This window comes from Perca fluviatilis, chromosome 18, assembly GCF_010015445.1.
Source record: "Perca fluviatilis chromosome 18, GENO_Pfluv_1.0, whole genome shotgun sequence".
NCBI classification, from domain to species: Eukaryota; Metazoa; Chordata; class Actinopteri; order Perciformes; family Percidae; genus Perca; species Perca fluviatilis.
Window position 1 is genome coordinate 22699503 of NC_053129.1, and position 16486 is coordinate 22715988.

Genomic DNA, 16486 nt, shown 5'->3' on the forward strand with positions numbered 1-16486 from the left:
AGCAGCACTTTTTTTCACAAATTTGAGTTTGAGCACTAACAAAAAAGTCTCTGAGAGTGTCTTAGATCATAGGAATAACATGTATGAATTTTGAAAATGGGTGTAGTTCCCCATTAAAAAAGTAATCCCCTTACTTTGCTGATACAGCCAAATTAGTTTATTTGTGTACTGCCCTTTGAGCACTACAAACAAGCAATCAAAGTTAGTGATTCAGGATATATGAGCTGTTATATGACATTGAACTGATTACAAATGTTTTTTGGAGATAGAGATAAATGATAAACATTAATATATTTATTTCTTCATTAAAAGAACCTTAGGATCAGCCTAATGTCCTGAGAGAAAAAAACAACCCAAACGATAAAACAAAAGCTGAGGATGATGTAAGATGTAACATACTGTAATCACATACAATACCCCCACCCAGTGCTGACAGTCAAGTCTTAGTTTGTGAAAGGTTTTGACCTTTGGCCTGCCACAAGGACTGCTTAGACTTTGGAACCAGGGCAACACATTTGCAAGTCCTGGTGATCACAAACAGTATGACATAGAGAGAGAACTATAAAAGCCAAGGGTCGAGAGTATAAGAATTGGACTTCACAGAAAGAGAAGATCTCTTCTTATCTCAAGGCATTCGGGAGCTATACTTATCCCATCATGGGGAGTACCAAGCTCTGCCTTTTGCTGCTGCTGGGCACATACACACTAGCCCGTAAGTATTGTGTTTTTATTTTGAAGCTAATAGAATTTAAGTATATAGTTATACAATGTTTAGTGTAAATCTATTGAAAATTGTTGAAAAGTAGCCGGCTGGCTAACACTGGCACATTTACAGAAATGTTGACTAATGTGCATTGTCCAAATAAATAAATCTCTCTAAATTTGAGAGAAAAGGGTTAGTGGATGTTTATTGCTTGGTATTTAAAAAAAACTGATAATTTTCTTTTAAGATTTTGCTGTTTATGTATGTGGCAATATTTGATAGCTTGTTTGGTACTCGAGCATTCATTTTGTCATACTATTTGTGTTAGCTGTGATGCTATTAAAACCCTTTTTAAATTAGCTAAAAAAAAAAAATGCTTAATGATGGTTTAATTATACTTATAAATACTGATTTTATTTAATTAAGTATTTAATTGTTCTCAGCTTAGTTTTACAGCAGCTTAATGTGGCTTTTTCAAAACGTCAAGCAAACAGTTTTTCATCCTTTACAGAGCAAGATGTGGGAAGTGTTGAGGAACAATCTCCAGTTTGCTTATGTGAGTTGCTTTATCAATCTTAACATTGTTTTCCTAAATTATTATAAGATGTGTTTATACTTGATAAATACACCTTTGAATGCTTACTAATGAGCCCACCTGTCAGTAATTATTGATCGTGTTTTCTTAGTATTTGTGTATTTCAAGATCTGAGAATTTCTTATATAAGTGTAAAAAGATGCACAGTGTACTAAACATCAACATGACAGAGCTCTAAATGATGTTATAAATATTTTTTAGTGGCCAAAAGATTCAAGAACTTCCGGCGGTTTGTGTACGACTACGAAGCTGAGACATTTAACGGCGTGAATGGAGCTACCGACAATAAGAGTGGACCCAAAGTCTCCTGCAAAGTATGTCACACAACCTAGACTATTTCTGCAAGCACAGTAACCCTGAATAGAATAGAAAACAAACAGTAGTACTAAAAAAAAATGTTTACTCTGCTGCACAGATTGAGGTTGAAGTGCCCCAGACCTGTAGCTTCATCATCCGCACAACAGAGTGCTCTCTGAGCGAGATCTCTGGTGTGGACACAGAAGGAACCCCAGTGTATCATCCTGCTGAGGAAGCTCAGGCTTTTAAAGCTGCCATGGCCAAGTAAGTTGTGTAATACAGCAAAGATTTAATATTCAGCTGTATTATTTAGTCCTAAAATTGAGGACTGCATGATTAGAAAAGTGGCTAAAATTGAAGAAAAGGATGGTCTAAATGGCAGGTTGTAAATGATGATCTGTCCACGTCAACAGGAACAACTTAAAGATCACAGTCGAAGGACAGACTGATGTCAGTCTCTACCCCGAGGATGATGAGCCTGTCAACATCCTCAACATCAAGAGGGGAATCGTCTCTGCTCTCATCGTGCCAGTAATGGAAGAGGAGAAGAACAACAAAATGGTAGCTCCCCTCACTGTTTTATTGTCTTTTTTTAGTTTTGTCAGTATTTAAAGCAGTTGCCAATCAATTTAGGCCAGAGTCACCATGTAGATCTTGATTCTGATTATGGTGTAGACTTAGGCAACGATAAAAAAAAAAGAAAGTTGCACAATGAATAGATAAGCTGTACCAGTCACAGGTGATAAGTACACTCCTGTAACATGATGTTCGCAAAATGACATTCTTCAGCTGCAGGTCAAAGTCCTAGATAAGTTTATCTTGCTAATGGCATCACCGGCTCTCATAACGAGGGGTAATCATTCAGAATAATTGATAATCAGATTTATGGAGGTTGCTAAAGGACAAAAAGCACGTTTACCACGTTTGCAACAGTATTTTATTTTTTTTTTATTGTTTCCAACATGGCAGTGGTGGCCTAAAGGTTAGAGAAGCAAGCTTGTGACTGGGAGGTCGTCGGTACAATCCCCAGACCGACAGGATAAAATCTGGGCGGGGAAAGTGAAAGAGCAGTGCTTGTCCCCTCCCTCATTACCACCACTGAGGTGCCCTTGAGCAAGGCCCTTAACCACAACTGCTCCAGTGGAGCTGCTCAGTGGCCAGCAGATCAGACAGTGGTTGTACTGGGCAGCTTCCAGGTATGAATGCGTAACTGTGTGAATGTGATCAGGGTGTTCCTGCAAAAGAGAGGCTGCCTCTCAGCGAACCTTCCCTGAATAAATAAAAAGGTTAAATAAACATCATTGGTATTGATGATGCCTCTCATCATTTTCAGTCCACCGTGCATGGAGTGTGCCCCACCGACTTCAGCGTCAACGCCAGAGAGGACATCGCAACCGATGTGACTGTCAGCAGGGATCTTTCCAAATGTGACTTTTTCTTTGCCCGCAGGCAGGTCACTAGTCCCCTGGCACTCATCACTGGCATGGTAAGAGATTAAGCAACTATCAGCACTGTCAACTATCAGCACTGTCACCATCACAAACTAAAGCCAAGAGTTGTTAGATTGTGTACATTATTTACTAGCATTATATCAATTAAAAAGAAGCTATATTTCCACAGTATAAATCCACCGATGGAACAAAAAACTGAAAAGAACAGAAGCAGCCCATGTGAAACTGAAAATCAATATACGATGATGAATATATGACTGAAAATGAATATCAAATTAATCTTCAACATGCTATTTCCTTCCCTTTGTGCTCTTTTTCATAATCTAACAAAACGTAAAAATTGATGTTGTTTTTCTACCATTAGAACTACCCTCTGTCCAAGATGATTAGCAGCACCCAGACTTGCAACTACAAGTTTGACAACCAGAAGAAGCACATGACTAGTGGAACCTGCACAGAGAAACACATCTTCCTGCCCCTCTCCCACCAGTAAGTTTTAAAACAATGAAGAATCCACTAAATAATACAAGAGTGATCCATTTCTAGTGTACAGCGCGCCCTATTTTCCAATTCTCAAAAGCAAAAAATGTGAATTGTCGGTTTGTTTCATTATTTGTGCCCAATTTAGGGAATTTCTTGACATATATATGCCTTAGAAAAATACTACTTTTGGGAGTTATTCCCTATTATGACCAATATGTGAAATTCTCTCATCTCTTCTGCAAACAGGAATGAATATGGAATTTCTACTCTGGTGAAGCAGACTGTGACTCTGAGAGAGACCGCCAAGATCAATGACAGAATCTTTGACCGCAGTGAGTGTTTCGGTTTTTAAAATTGCTTTGTGTGTCAAATGTGTAAAATTTGCAGCATTTTCTCACTGTTTATGATATATATTTTTTCAGATGAGTACAACCTCAAGGCCTTGGCCATGGATGTTGCTGACGAAAAGTCCCCTGTGCAGACCAAGGATGCTGCCATTGCCACCATGCAGCAGCTGAACACCCTGTCACAGACCACTCAGGGTGAGGAGCGTGCCAGCCTCTTTCACAAACTGGTGTCTGAGCTGCGTGGCCTGAAGGTTGACATCCTGGGATCTGCTACTGTTGAGATGATGGACATGTCCCAATCTCTGACATGGCAAGCTCTGGCTCAGTGCGGCACCCCAGAGTGCACCAGCGCCATGCTGAAGATTCTCAGGACCTTTGACGATGCTGCTCTGGAGGTTGATGCTGCTGTCTACGCCCTGGGACTGCTGCCAAACCCCTCCCGCCTCATGGTAAAGGACATGCTGGCAATGGCTCAGTACAAGCAGAGCAAACCCATCATGTATGCCCTGAGCAATGCAGTCAGGAAGTAAGTAAAGCTACATATCATCTTTTTTTGAATCTGAAGAAAGTTTTCCACAGTACTGTAGCAGTGAGTGGTGGTTTCTGTTGTAAATTAATTACTAATGTCTCACTTTGTCATTAGACTGTATCAGGCTGAGGGCGTCACCCCTGAGATCACTGCAGTCTCTGAGTACATGACTTCCCTCCTGGGCGCAGACTGCGCTGGGGAGAAAGATCTGACCTTCTTGACGTTGAGGGTAGGTAACCAGCTGTGAAGATAGACAGCTTATAAACATATTACTTTTTATGGCAACTTCCACTTTTATGTTTTTTTTCTAACTGTTAATACTATTCCATCCAGGTTGTTGGTAACATGGGAGATGCAATGGAGGCTGCTGACGCTGCAATAAAGACCACCCTGGTGAAGTGCATGAGACAGCCTGCAACCACACTGTCTGTGCAGCTGGCTGCAATCCAGGCTTTCAGACGCATGTCTGCAACAGATGAGGTAACTAACATCCCCCTCCCTGAATGAACTTTATCCTAGATTCCCAGTTGTAGAGTTTCCACAATAACAAACATGTTACTGTTGTTTTTCTATCCAGGTTCGAGCTAACCTCCAGAGAGTCTGCCAGTACCCCAAGGGTGCTGTGCAGAAGCGCCTGGCAGCTTACCTGATTCTGATGAGGAATCCCCAGGACAGTGACATTGAGATGGTGAAAAAGCTGATTAAGCAGGAGCAGAACATGCAGATCAAGGCCTTTGTGACCTCCCACGTCTACAATATAATTTCCTCCACTGATTCAGAGACCCAGAAGTAAGATTGGAGAGCCTTTCAACTGTCAACACAAGTTATGCTTTATTTCATGGAAATACTGTGCCGATTTAACCACCCACCTTTTTATATTCAGCTGATTTGTTTTTACATTTTATTATTACCCCAGGCTCGGTCAGAAGATAAAGGATGCCCTGCAGGACACTGACGTCACCACACACAGCGACTACACCAAGAAGTCCCGCAACTACAACCTTGGCATGGCACATGAGAGCATGCAGGCCGCCATTCAGGGCAACATTGTCTTCGATCCCAGTAGCCAGTTGCCTAGGGAGATGATGCTGGAAACTACCCTAAAAGCTTTTGGTTTTAACATGGATCTTTGGGAGGTATGTAGTACTAAAGTATACGTACTATAATCAGTAATTTTTTGCTGTTTCAAATTGTAGTTTTATACTTACTGTAAACACTAGCAGCAGTAAACCGTAATTCATATGACTTATTCTTCTTCTTAATATTGTTTGTTATGTTGGACTTTTTCGTCTAATTTGGCCAGCCCTACCCATCTGCCCCCTGAAATCAAAACTTAATAGCATATGTAAGATAATTGTTTGGCTCAAATTCACGCTTTAACACACTAAACCCACACTGTTTTTAATCTAATTGTTTTATTTTTTCTGATAGATTGGCATGGAAGGAAGGGGCTTTGAGCCAACCATTGATGCTTTGTTCGGAAAGACCGGGTTCTTCCCTGACACTTTGTGCAAGACTCTGTACTGGACTTTAGACAAGATACCATCAAAGATGAAAGAAGAAGTGGAGAAATGGGTTTCTCCCCTGGACACAGAAGGACAAAAGGTATATCTTGTGTGTTATTATTTCTTTAAGTATAAGTTATGTTAATCATTTCCACTGATAACACCAAAACTAATACAACTTTTTCCTAAGATTCCTGAAAATCTTGTAAGAGAAATTGTTCGCAACTTCAACAAGCTGGTAAAGGATCTGCAAAGTCAAGAGTCCCCAGAGGCCGTGGCCTACCTGAAGATCATGGGAGCTGAGCTTGGCTACATCAAGGGAAACGAACTGAAGTCCCTTGTTGATAACGCAAAGATGTATGCAGAGATTTTCATGAGGACCATTCCTACCCAGGTACTCTTCTGAAATCCTGTTATCTATTTAATATAATGCCTGTTTTTTCTGTAGCATAGTGAGAGAGAATTCAAAAGTGATTTTTTTTTATCAGGTTGTGGCTAAACTGATGTCCAGCACTGACAATGAAATCTTCGCCCATTACATCTTCATGGACAACAAATTCATCATGCCAACAGCATCTGGCTTGCCTCTGACATTTGCTCTGTCAGGCACATTCACTCCTGGAGCAAAGGGAGGCCTTCGCATGGCTCCAAACATGGTAGATTTTCCATCTTTTGTCCTCAAACTACCCTCAATGCTCTATCAAAAATGTAAATCATAGTTTTATTATTATGCTGTTGCTATTTCATTGATGTACTTCCTCAAATGTCCTGCAAAGTTGTATTAAAATCTATGACAATAATAATTCAATATAAATAATATAGATTATTGTCGACTGTCATAGTAGTTGTACTATAGTAGAAGTGTCATTTTATTTATTTATTGACTTTGCAACAAATTTAATTTCATGTGATCTGTTTTTGTGTACAGAATGAGTTGCTGTTCACACCCTCTATTGGTGTTGAGTTTGTGACTCAGATGGGAGTCCATGTCCCTGAATTCGTTGTATCCGCTGTTGAGATGCACACCAACATGTACCATGAGAGCACACTCAATGCCAAGATCACCATGGAACAGAACCAGGTCAAGCTATCCATCCCCACTCCACAGGGCACCACAAAGCTCTTGAGCATCAGGTAAAAAATAACTACTAATACACTAACTAATAAATTATATATATTTTTAAGTGCTTCAGTAGTAGATGGCAATGTTAATTACAGCATGTTTAACAAAGTTATTAGAAGATGGAAACTGATGTTGCTGTTTTTTCTTTGAAAAAGCAATAAAGTGCTGATTGTGGGTGCTGGTCAGGCTGCTGTGATCCCACACACAGAGGGTAACGCAGACTGCAGAACTCTCTTCTCTGGAGTCAGATACTGCACCAACACACTCCGTGCAAGCACTGGTGATAAGACTGCTGTTCCTTACTTCCCCCTGAATGGAGAGTCTAAGTAAGTTTTTCTTTGAAGAAACTGTGATTGTTTTGTTAATTTTTATATCACTGAATGCAACATACTGAATGATTATCATTCTTTCAATCACAAGGAAATGGTAATTTAATGGTGTCTCGCCTCTGTAATGTGACATATTTCAGTTGTGTACATGTACTGGTATGCCATTCAGTAAGGACATCAGGGATGTGCACAGGTACTGGCTATTGTTGCCCGGGCAACAGCCCGTTTGCCCTGATTGGCTTAGCTGCCCCTCTGGTGGAAGAGCTTAAATAAACTTTCTTTCTTTTTATATTTTTTTTAATTTTTTTGCTGTTGTAGATAGATCAATATTGATTACTAAAGTTAAATCAAATTAAATCGCTATATCATTCAATCTTGCCCTCAGCGATGCCCTCACATTTGTTTATATTTTCACATGGTGCACTGCATATTAAAGAGAGGGAACACCAAGCCCTTCTGCTTTTACGTGAGTTTTTAAAGTTATGGAGATTATGACAAATGCCCTGTGAATACTAGTAACCACAAAAATCCACTTGAGCTTTGAATAAAGTGCAGCTTCAGCATGTAACGTTTGTATCACGTCGCGCAGCATGGCCTTATATTAACTTAAAATGCTACATTATCAACCAAAGCTAATGACAGCCAATGTTGCAGCAGCAGGCTAACGTAGCTACGTTACGTCCATTACATTAGTGTGCGTACTGTAGAGAAGAGAGAGGCTCAGGGATGTGATGGTTTGGTTTCTTGAATCATGCTAGGTTATACTTTGTTTCCAGATTAGAGCAATAGCCCCTCCAAATGTCTGTGCACATCCCTGAACGACATAAACACTGTTTATTAGTCAAAGTTTGAAACACAAATACTAAAAAATTATTGTTCTTGTGTTTTTACAATATTATAGAATATTTGAGAGGATTCAACTTTGTTCTTTTCCCCCTAGGTTCACCTTGGACATTAAGCCTTCTAAAGAGGTCTCTGAGTACACAGCCACCATTGCCTACAAACTCCTCAGCGAAGGAAAGGACGACCGCCAGAAGGTTGATTCTTTGCAGTTGGCCCTGAGAGCTGAGGGTATGAACGTCTTATTTGGAGAAAAAAAAAAACATTTGTAATGATTGAAGTCTTTCTGTGCCACAACCACCTTTTTCATTTAATAGGGTTACATACATGAGTAATCAAGTTATACTTTCTCTAACTTTAGGTGCTCAGCCTACCGAGGCTACAGCCACCATGAAGTACAACAGGAACAGGAATGTCTTTACCACACAAATCCAGGTACCTGACTTTGATGTTGAGGCCGGCGTTAAGGTTGGCTTGACCGACAGCAGTGCCAAAGGCAAATCCATTACCCTTGAGATCTCCAACAAGAACGTGCCCCAGCTCTCTCTGATTGGCCGTGCCAAGTGAGTCAACAAAAAACAAAAATCTTTTGTTTAACATACTCTCAATAAATAATATATCTGACTTAGAGCTATGTACTGTAACATGCCCCATATCCACATTTACACAACAGCTAAAACATTTATATACAGACATTGACTTGATCATGTTTTTTTATTAATCACAGGCTTCAGGCCATGACTGATGGCATGCTGCAGGTTCAGCTGTTGGTCCCCTCACTTAAGACTGATGCCGCCATCACTGCTACAATGAGCAATGCTGATGGACTCACCATGGAGATCAAAAGTGATGTCAAGCTCCCAGAGACCTCCTCCATTCAGGCAATCACATTCAAATATGGTATGTGTGTTTAAGAATATACTACTAATGGACTTCAAAGATTGATGATTTCAGGCGTCTCAAACACTGTCTCAAATGTAAAAGTAAAATGCTAAATGCTTTGTATCTAAGGTGAAGACCAAGCTGAGGTTCATCTGATGTCCAACATGAATGCTGATACTAAGATCCTGGTGCCTTACACTGAAGCCCTCCAGGCCTGGCTCAGGCAGTTTGCGGAGGATATCGTGGACCAGCAGGTTGTCAAGACTGACATGAAACTGCGTCATATCTTCAACAAGGCAGTTGAGGTCAAGATAATATAATCATTACAACTATTTTAGCAGACCTTGACTTAGTTATAGTTCATCTGGACTAAAGCATGACAAATGTGGTGATTTCTTCATCAGGCCAGTGATATCTGGATGGACAAGATCTCAGCTGATGTTCCCTATGTTGAGACTTTGAGGAGTGGAATTGCAAGTGTTGAAATGCCCTCCATGCCTGAAAACCTATTCATGAACTTGTAAGTATACCCCACATCTAAAAATAATAATTATTATGTTTCACAACATGTGACCATTTGGATGTCTGCTTTAAATTACATAATAATACATTTTCTGCTTTTATCCTTTCACCAGTGATAGCACATTTAAGTACCAGTTCAACCAGGACCGTTTGACCATCACTGTCCCTCTGCCTCTTGGAGGCAAATCATCTGAGGAGCTAATGATACCTTCATTCAACACCCCACACATCTCAATGCCTCAGCTGGGCATGGAGTTTGCCTCAAAGGAGATCCAAATCGATTTTATCATCCCTTCTGAATATGATCTCGCTCTGCCTCTGATGGGAATGGTGGAAGCATCTGCCAAGGTCAACAGCAACTATTATAACTGGGAGGCAACTGTATCTGCTGGTAACAACACTGCAGAGTCTCCTAGCTACTTGGCCAAGTTCAGCATCATGGCTGACAGCCCAATTAAACTTCTCTCCTTTTCAACAGAGGGTAATTTAATCTTTATTCTTGTCTTTAATTAGAATAAGTATACATTTGTTATTTATCTCTAGAGAAACAACATAAAAGTTGATACTGATTAATATTTTACTGTTTTGTCTGTTTTAAAGGAGCTACAAAAATCACTGACACACCAGAGAAGACTATGAAACTGATCATTGATGGTTCCCTGAACCACATGCTCATGAACACAGGTTTTAATGTGCAGGAAACCATTGCTGTCACAGACAAAGTAATGTCAACAGGACATTATAACATCTATGCCAATGCCCCTGTGGGTCTGGAGACTTCTCTGACTATTACCACCCAGGTCACCCTAGATTCAAACATGCTCTCTGGAGATATCAACACAGACGGAACTGTGTCTATTGGACCCATGACTGCTAGCACTACTTATCTACACACCTTCTCTGTTGAGCCAGCAAAGAAAGAAGCTAAACTGGAGAGTACACTGAGGGTGAACTCTGAAATCCTCAAGGTTTCAAACAAGATCAAAGCATCATATGCAAATGAGGAACTTTTGATTGAGTCGAACACCATCATGAACACTGACCCCATCAAGCACACCACCAAAATGAGCTTTAGCTACAAAGATGTCAAGCTTACCATCCAGTCTGACTCTGTGACCAAGGCTGATGAGAGAATACTTCGTAGCCAGATGGAGTTCTCTGCCTCTGGAGGACAGGCCAGCCTCAGGATAGAGAATCAAGCTGATGACACAGTGAACCGTGCCTACTCTTTGCTCACTGGGTCTATGAACCCCACCGGTTTGGAGATAAATGCTGATGCCTCCTTGAACATCTTCTCAAGCCTTGCTTCTCACAAGGCAACCTTAGCCCTGACCATGAATGGCCTGACTACTAGCTGTACAACAACTGCTCAGCACAGCCCAATGACCTTCGAGAATGTTTTCCATGGTGGAGTTGACAACTCTGGTGCTACCATGTCTCTCACCACTAAGGGAGCCATTAAAGAGAACAAGGCTGAGCTCAATGTTGATGGGAAGATTGCAAGCACAGAAGTGTATCTCAATGGCATCCTTAAGGGCAACCTCTTTGACATCAACACCAGAAACAGAGTGAACCTCAGACTGAATGAAGATGGCTTGATCCTCTCCAACAACATAGTTGGATCTCTCAAGGAGATGAGAACCGAAAATACCCACTCACTGTCTCTTACGTTGAGATCTTTCTCCCTTCGCTCCAAGACTGACAATTTCCTTGACGAAAGGAACTCCTACATGCATGACATCACAGTTAACATGGAGCGTTTTATTGCCTCGGTTATTGTGAAAAATGACCTGAAGATCATGGAAATTAACTTTGTGAATGATGCCCAGTTCAAGGCAGAGCCCTACAATATGGAGCTGACTGGAACAATGATGGGAGTCTACTCAGAAGAAGAGCTAAAGCACACGTATGAAGTAAACTTCGTTGACATGGTCCTCTCTGCAAAGTGCAATACCAATGGTAAACTCCTGGGATCTCAAATGACACATACCACTGATATGGAGGTTGCTGGTCTGACCATGAAATTCAACAATGTGGCTAACTTCAATTCACCAGTTCTTCGTATGGACAGTACAGTCAAAACTGTTGCTGCACCCTTCACTCTGAACATTGATGCCATTTTCAACTCCAATGGTGCAGTGTATCTGTATGGTGAGCACAGTGGTGAACTATACAGCAAATTCCTCCTGAAGGCAGAACCCCTTCTGTTCACACAGTCTTTTGAGTACAGAGCCTCAACCACCCATAAACTGAAAACCACTATCATCACTAATATGAACAACAAGTTCAACAGCATGCTGAGCCTCCAAGAGCAAATTGTCACACTGAAGATGGCATCCACAGTAAACGAGCACACTTTTGATCAAGAAATGAGTGCCTTTAACAATGCAGACAGAATGGGTATTGAGATGTCAGGAGCTGTTTCAACTGCCCTCTTCAGTGATGCCAATCAAGATTACGGCATCTCTGGATTTGTGAAATATGACAAGAACAGTGATAGCCACTTCATCCAGATCCCATTCATTGAGCATCTGCCTGCAGTTATTGAAAACGTAAAGATCAAAATGATGAAAATGATGGACCACAGCATTGAGATGCTGAAAGACTTCAACACTAAGTATGAGATCAGTGCCAAGATTCAGAACAAAGTGGCTGAACTGAAGGAGGTCATTGACAACTTTGACTTCAAACTCTTTGTCCAAGACTTAAGAAAGTTTCTCAACTCAATAGAAAACATCATGACCAACTTGACTGCCAAGTTCCCAACTGACAAAGTCATCAATGTGCTGAAATCAATGAAGGATGCTATCATGGCTTGGATCAAAAAGCATAACATTGCTAACAATTTTGATGTAATCTATGCCAAAATAGAAGAGATCCTCTCCAGCTATGAGATTGAGAAGATGATCGGGGCCATCATGGATGAGGTTGTTAAAATTATGAAGCAGTATCAGGTGAGGGAAAAGATACAGTCTGCAATTGCTGCTCTCAAGTCAGTTGACATCCAGCCTTTGCTTAAAAGAGTTATGGCACCTGTTCAGGAGCTTGTGAATGAACTGTATTCCTTTAACTTTAAACAACTGATTGATGACATAAGTGACTATTTCATGAGGATGGTCCAAAAAATCAAATCTTTTGATTATGACACATTCACTATGGAGTTGAAGAAGAAAGTTGCAGATATAACCATGATTCCCTGTTTTGGGAAACTCTATGGAGAGTTCAGAGTTACCTCCCCTCATTTGAAACTCCACTCCACTGCTGACCTTGAAAACACCACCACTACATCAGTCACACCAGAGTTCAAAATCAACCTTAACTCACAGACTACATCTACTTTGAAATGCCTTAACCTCAATGTGGATGCCAGTGCCCATTTTGCTGCACCCACGATGAGTCGTCTGTCCATCTCTGAGAATGTTAAAGTTGACCAGTCATGTTTCACACTTCACCACAACGGAACAATGACTCTCTATGGCCTGTCAGCTCAAGCTTCCTCTGAAACTACTGCAAAGGCCAACACTGAGCTCTATGTTGCTGAGCTTGTCAACAATGCATTCTTTGCCCTTGAAAATGGAGTTTCTGCCACTGTGGAGACTAGCTACAAACATGACCTCAACATGCCATTCCTCAACATCTTCACTGAAACCTCAATGAATCAAAAGAATGTCCTCCAGATTGAGGCTGGCACTGCCCGTTTGACCATTAACAATCTGGCCAATGAAAAATATGCAGTTCAGGACTTCTCAGATGAGGTAACCCACAAGAGTGACATGGAGCTGGTCATGGATCTCCACACAGCCAAATGGACTTTCACTGGAGCAACAGGTAGCAACTACCTCACACAGAATCAAAATGTGGATGCTGAAATCTGCATTTTCCGCCACATAATTATTAATGCCAAGTTTGAGACAGAAACACCTTTCATGAAGGGCAGCATTGCAAATGTCAAGTTCCAGGCTAATGCTGGAGACATGAAAATTGATTTCACTGCCTCTCACAGTGCTGAGCTTGCTGGACAGGTTGAGGGAACTCTCTCAAACTCTGCGCTTGCTTTGGTCACACCTACTGAGCTTATGTTTGACACCAAGAACAAGGGGAATGTCAAGGTTGCCCTTCCATTTAAGCTGTCTGGAAAGATGGATCTCCAGAATGACATCTCTTTGACCCTGAACTCTGAAGTGCAGCAGGCTAGCTGGACAGGTCAGGCTAGATTCAACCAGTACAAATACTCCCATTACTTCACCGTGGATAATGGTGACAGAGAAATTAACATATTTTCCCAGATCAACGGAGAGGCAAATCTGGATGTGCTCAAGGAGCCCATCACCATTCCTGAAATAACTGTGCCATTTGTTGGTATGTGGAGAGGAGTGGAAGACTACTCTCTGTGGGAAGACACTGGCCTGAGCTACCTCCTGACAACAACTCAGCAGACATTTGACATGAACTCCAAGCTGAAGTACATGAAGAGCCCTGAGATGATCACCATTGACATTAATGTGGATCCAGTGATCAATTACATTAACAACAATGTCAAGACTCTGCACAAGAAAGTGCTCATCGGCAAGGATAAGACTGCTGCCATTCTGGCTACATCTTATGACCAAGCAAAGGCAGAGTATGAAAAGTATAGCATTGAGTTGCCCAAAACCATTACAGTCCCTGCCTACAAAGTTCCAGTGATGAATGTTGAAATGTCCACATTCACGATTCCCCTGCCCGACATCAGTCTCATCACAATGCCTGCTCTGCATGTTCCATCTGCCCTCAGTAAGTTGACCCTTCCAAAAATCACCCTGCCCAAAATTCAGAGCATCAGGATCCCAGTACTGGGTGATCTGACCTATGAGTTCTCCATGAAAACCGCAATGGTCACGCTCAAAACTGATGCCAGCATCCTTAACCAGGACAGCATTCTCCTTACACTCGATGCTTCCTCAACCTCTGAATTTGAGGTTCTGACCGGAAAGATTGAGGGCAAAACCAATGTGAACACAGTCGGCGGATTTAAAATGGCCTCTGTCCTGTCTGTAAAACATTCAATGCTTGAGGGAAATCATGACAGCACCATCACCTTAAGCTATGAAAATGTGGATACCTCCATCACCAATTCAGCAAAGGTCAATCTACCTGTCCTGAATTTGGAAATCTATCAGGAGATTACTGGAAATCCAGAGGAAGGCCTTGTTGTCTCTATGTCCACTCCATCTGCAGGACTCATTGCACTTCAAATGCAGACTAAGCGCCCAGCACAAGTGAAAGCCAGACTCTATGGTCGCTACCCGGTAAGATAACTTTTGCTTACTTGTTTGCCTACTAATGACCCAATGAATGTGATTTCAATGTGAATAGTGTATTCATATTTTAATATTTGTTTCATGTTTAATTTTTCCCCCACAGTCTGAGCCAACAACCGACATTGATATCTTGGGTCTGAAGATGTCTGTGATTAACTCTAAGAAGCTGAACCTTCAGACAACCTGGAACATGGAGATGCCATATGAGATGATGCTTGGCCTGAAGAAACAGGTGCCCACTGTCATGGAAATGATGTCTGATCCTGCTGTCAGCACATATAACACAATCTACAGATTTGCTAGAAGCCTTTCTTTTGAGCAGGCAAGAGAGCAGGGTAAAATGGTGTTCAGGTGGGCTTTTGACAACTTTGTAGCAGTAAATCATTATATTGAGACAACTGTCACAGATAAGACCATTTTGATCCTCAGAGCGTACCAAAAGAAAGTTAAAATTGTTCTTGATGCAGTCGTTAAATTCCTGAAAGAAACCAAGTTCCAGATTCCTGGGTATGAACAGAAGCTGTCTGGGCTTGAGGTCTACCAGAAGTGTAGTGCTTTTGTTGCGGACGTATCTGAGGAGGCTGTTCATAAGGTTCCAGAGTACTTTGCCTCCATGTTTAGAGCAGTCCTTGATTATTTCCAAGCAATTGAATTCACCCTTCCTGGCTCTAACCATGTTGTCAGAGGAAGAGAAATTCTTGATGACTTGTTTGTAGCTTTGATGAAAATTCAGGACCAAGTGATTGCCACTGTTAGGAAACTGGGGGAAATCCAGTTGGAAGATATCATTAACAAATTCTCTGCATTTGTGCAGTTTACCACTGAACAAAGTGAGAAGTTTCTCCAAACCCTTAAATCTCAGAATGTAGAGAAGCTTTATACTTTTGTGACTGATGTGTACAATTATGCCATCAACTCTCGTGTCCTGGCTGATGTTACCAGGCAGGTTGAAGAGGCCCACAAAATTGTTGTAGTATATCTAAAAGCCGTGATAACTAAACTCCAGATTATTTTGGCTGACATGTCTTTTGAACAGCTTCAAGCTGACATCCAGTCTTGGATTGATTTATTGGTAAAACGTGTTAATTCTTTCCACAACAATGTCATTAAGACACTTAAGGAGAAAAGCAAAAATGTTGAACCATTTGTGAGAGTAGGTGACAGACAGCTGGAGATTGACATTCCTTTACCATTTGTTGCCAAATTCAACTAATTGACAGTGGCTGATATACTACAGTGTTTGTATTGATTATATCTGTTGTGCAACCATGATGCTTGTCTCCCTACTATGTTATTCAAATTATTAATTTTGTTTGTTATTTTACAGTAGACTCCCAGTTGTTCAGGTCCTACCTTGCTACCATTGTCTTGTACTATTTAAAATAAAACATGTGGCCTTCAATAAAGACAGTTTGTACTGCATACTGTACATCTTTCTGCATTTATTGTATATAATTTAACTTTGTTTATAAAAACTAATGCCACGGCAGGCTTATAAAAGTAGGAGTGTAAGCAAAGATTGTATGAAATGGTATTTACACGCTGGTAAATTTTTCTTTTACATTGATTATTTCCTGACA

At 41.0% G+C, this 16486-nt stretch overlaps 1 protein-coding gene across 1 annotated transcript; it reads left to right on the forward strand.

Annotated features, from left to right (window-relative positions):
* The first annotated feature begins 556 nt into the window (after positions 1–556).
* Positions 557–16330, forward strand: LOC120546322 (apolipoprotein B-100-like). Its single transcript, XM_039781184.1, has 26 exons — positions 557–712; positions 1215–1259; positions 1500–1612; positions 1714–1859; positions 2009–2156; positions 2929–3081; positions 3411–3535; positions 3776–3861; positions 3952–4402; positions 4520–4634; positions 4739–4885; positions 4983–5194; positions 5322–5541; positions 5837–6010; positions 6101–6304; positions 6399–6566; positions 6839–7044; positions 7189–7359; positions 8303–8433; positions 8564–8765; positions 8930–9102; positions 9214–9389; positions 9489–9604; positions 9720–10087; positions 10207–14894; positions 15010–16330. Exons 1-26 carry the CDS (start codon positions 658–660, stop codon positions 16117–16119), a joined length of 9903 nt encoding a protein of 3300 aa, XP_039637118.1. The 5' UTR covers positions 557–657; the 3' UTR covers positions 16120–16330.
* The last annotated feature ends 156 nt before the right edge of the window (positions 16331–16486 follow it).

Coding starts and splice junctions, on each gene's coding strand:
- LOC120546322 (XM_039781184.1), top strand. CDS start 658: ATGGGGAGTACCAAGCTCTGCCTTTTGCTGCTGCTGGGCACATACACA. Junction 1,613..1,713: donor GACCCAAAGTCTCCTGCAAA/GTATGTCACACA, acceptor TCTGCTGCACAG/ATTGAGGTTGAAGTGCCCCA. Junction 3,536..3,775: donor TTCCTGCCCCTCTCCCACCA/GTAAGTTTTAAA, acceptor TTCTGCAAACAG/GAATGAATATGGAATTTCTA.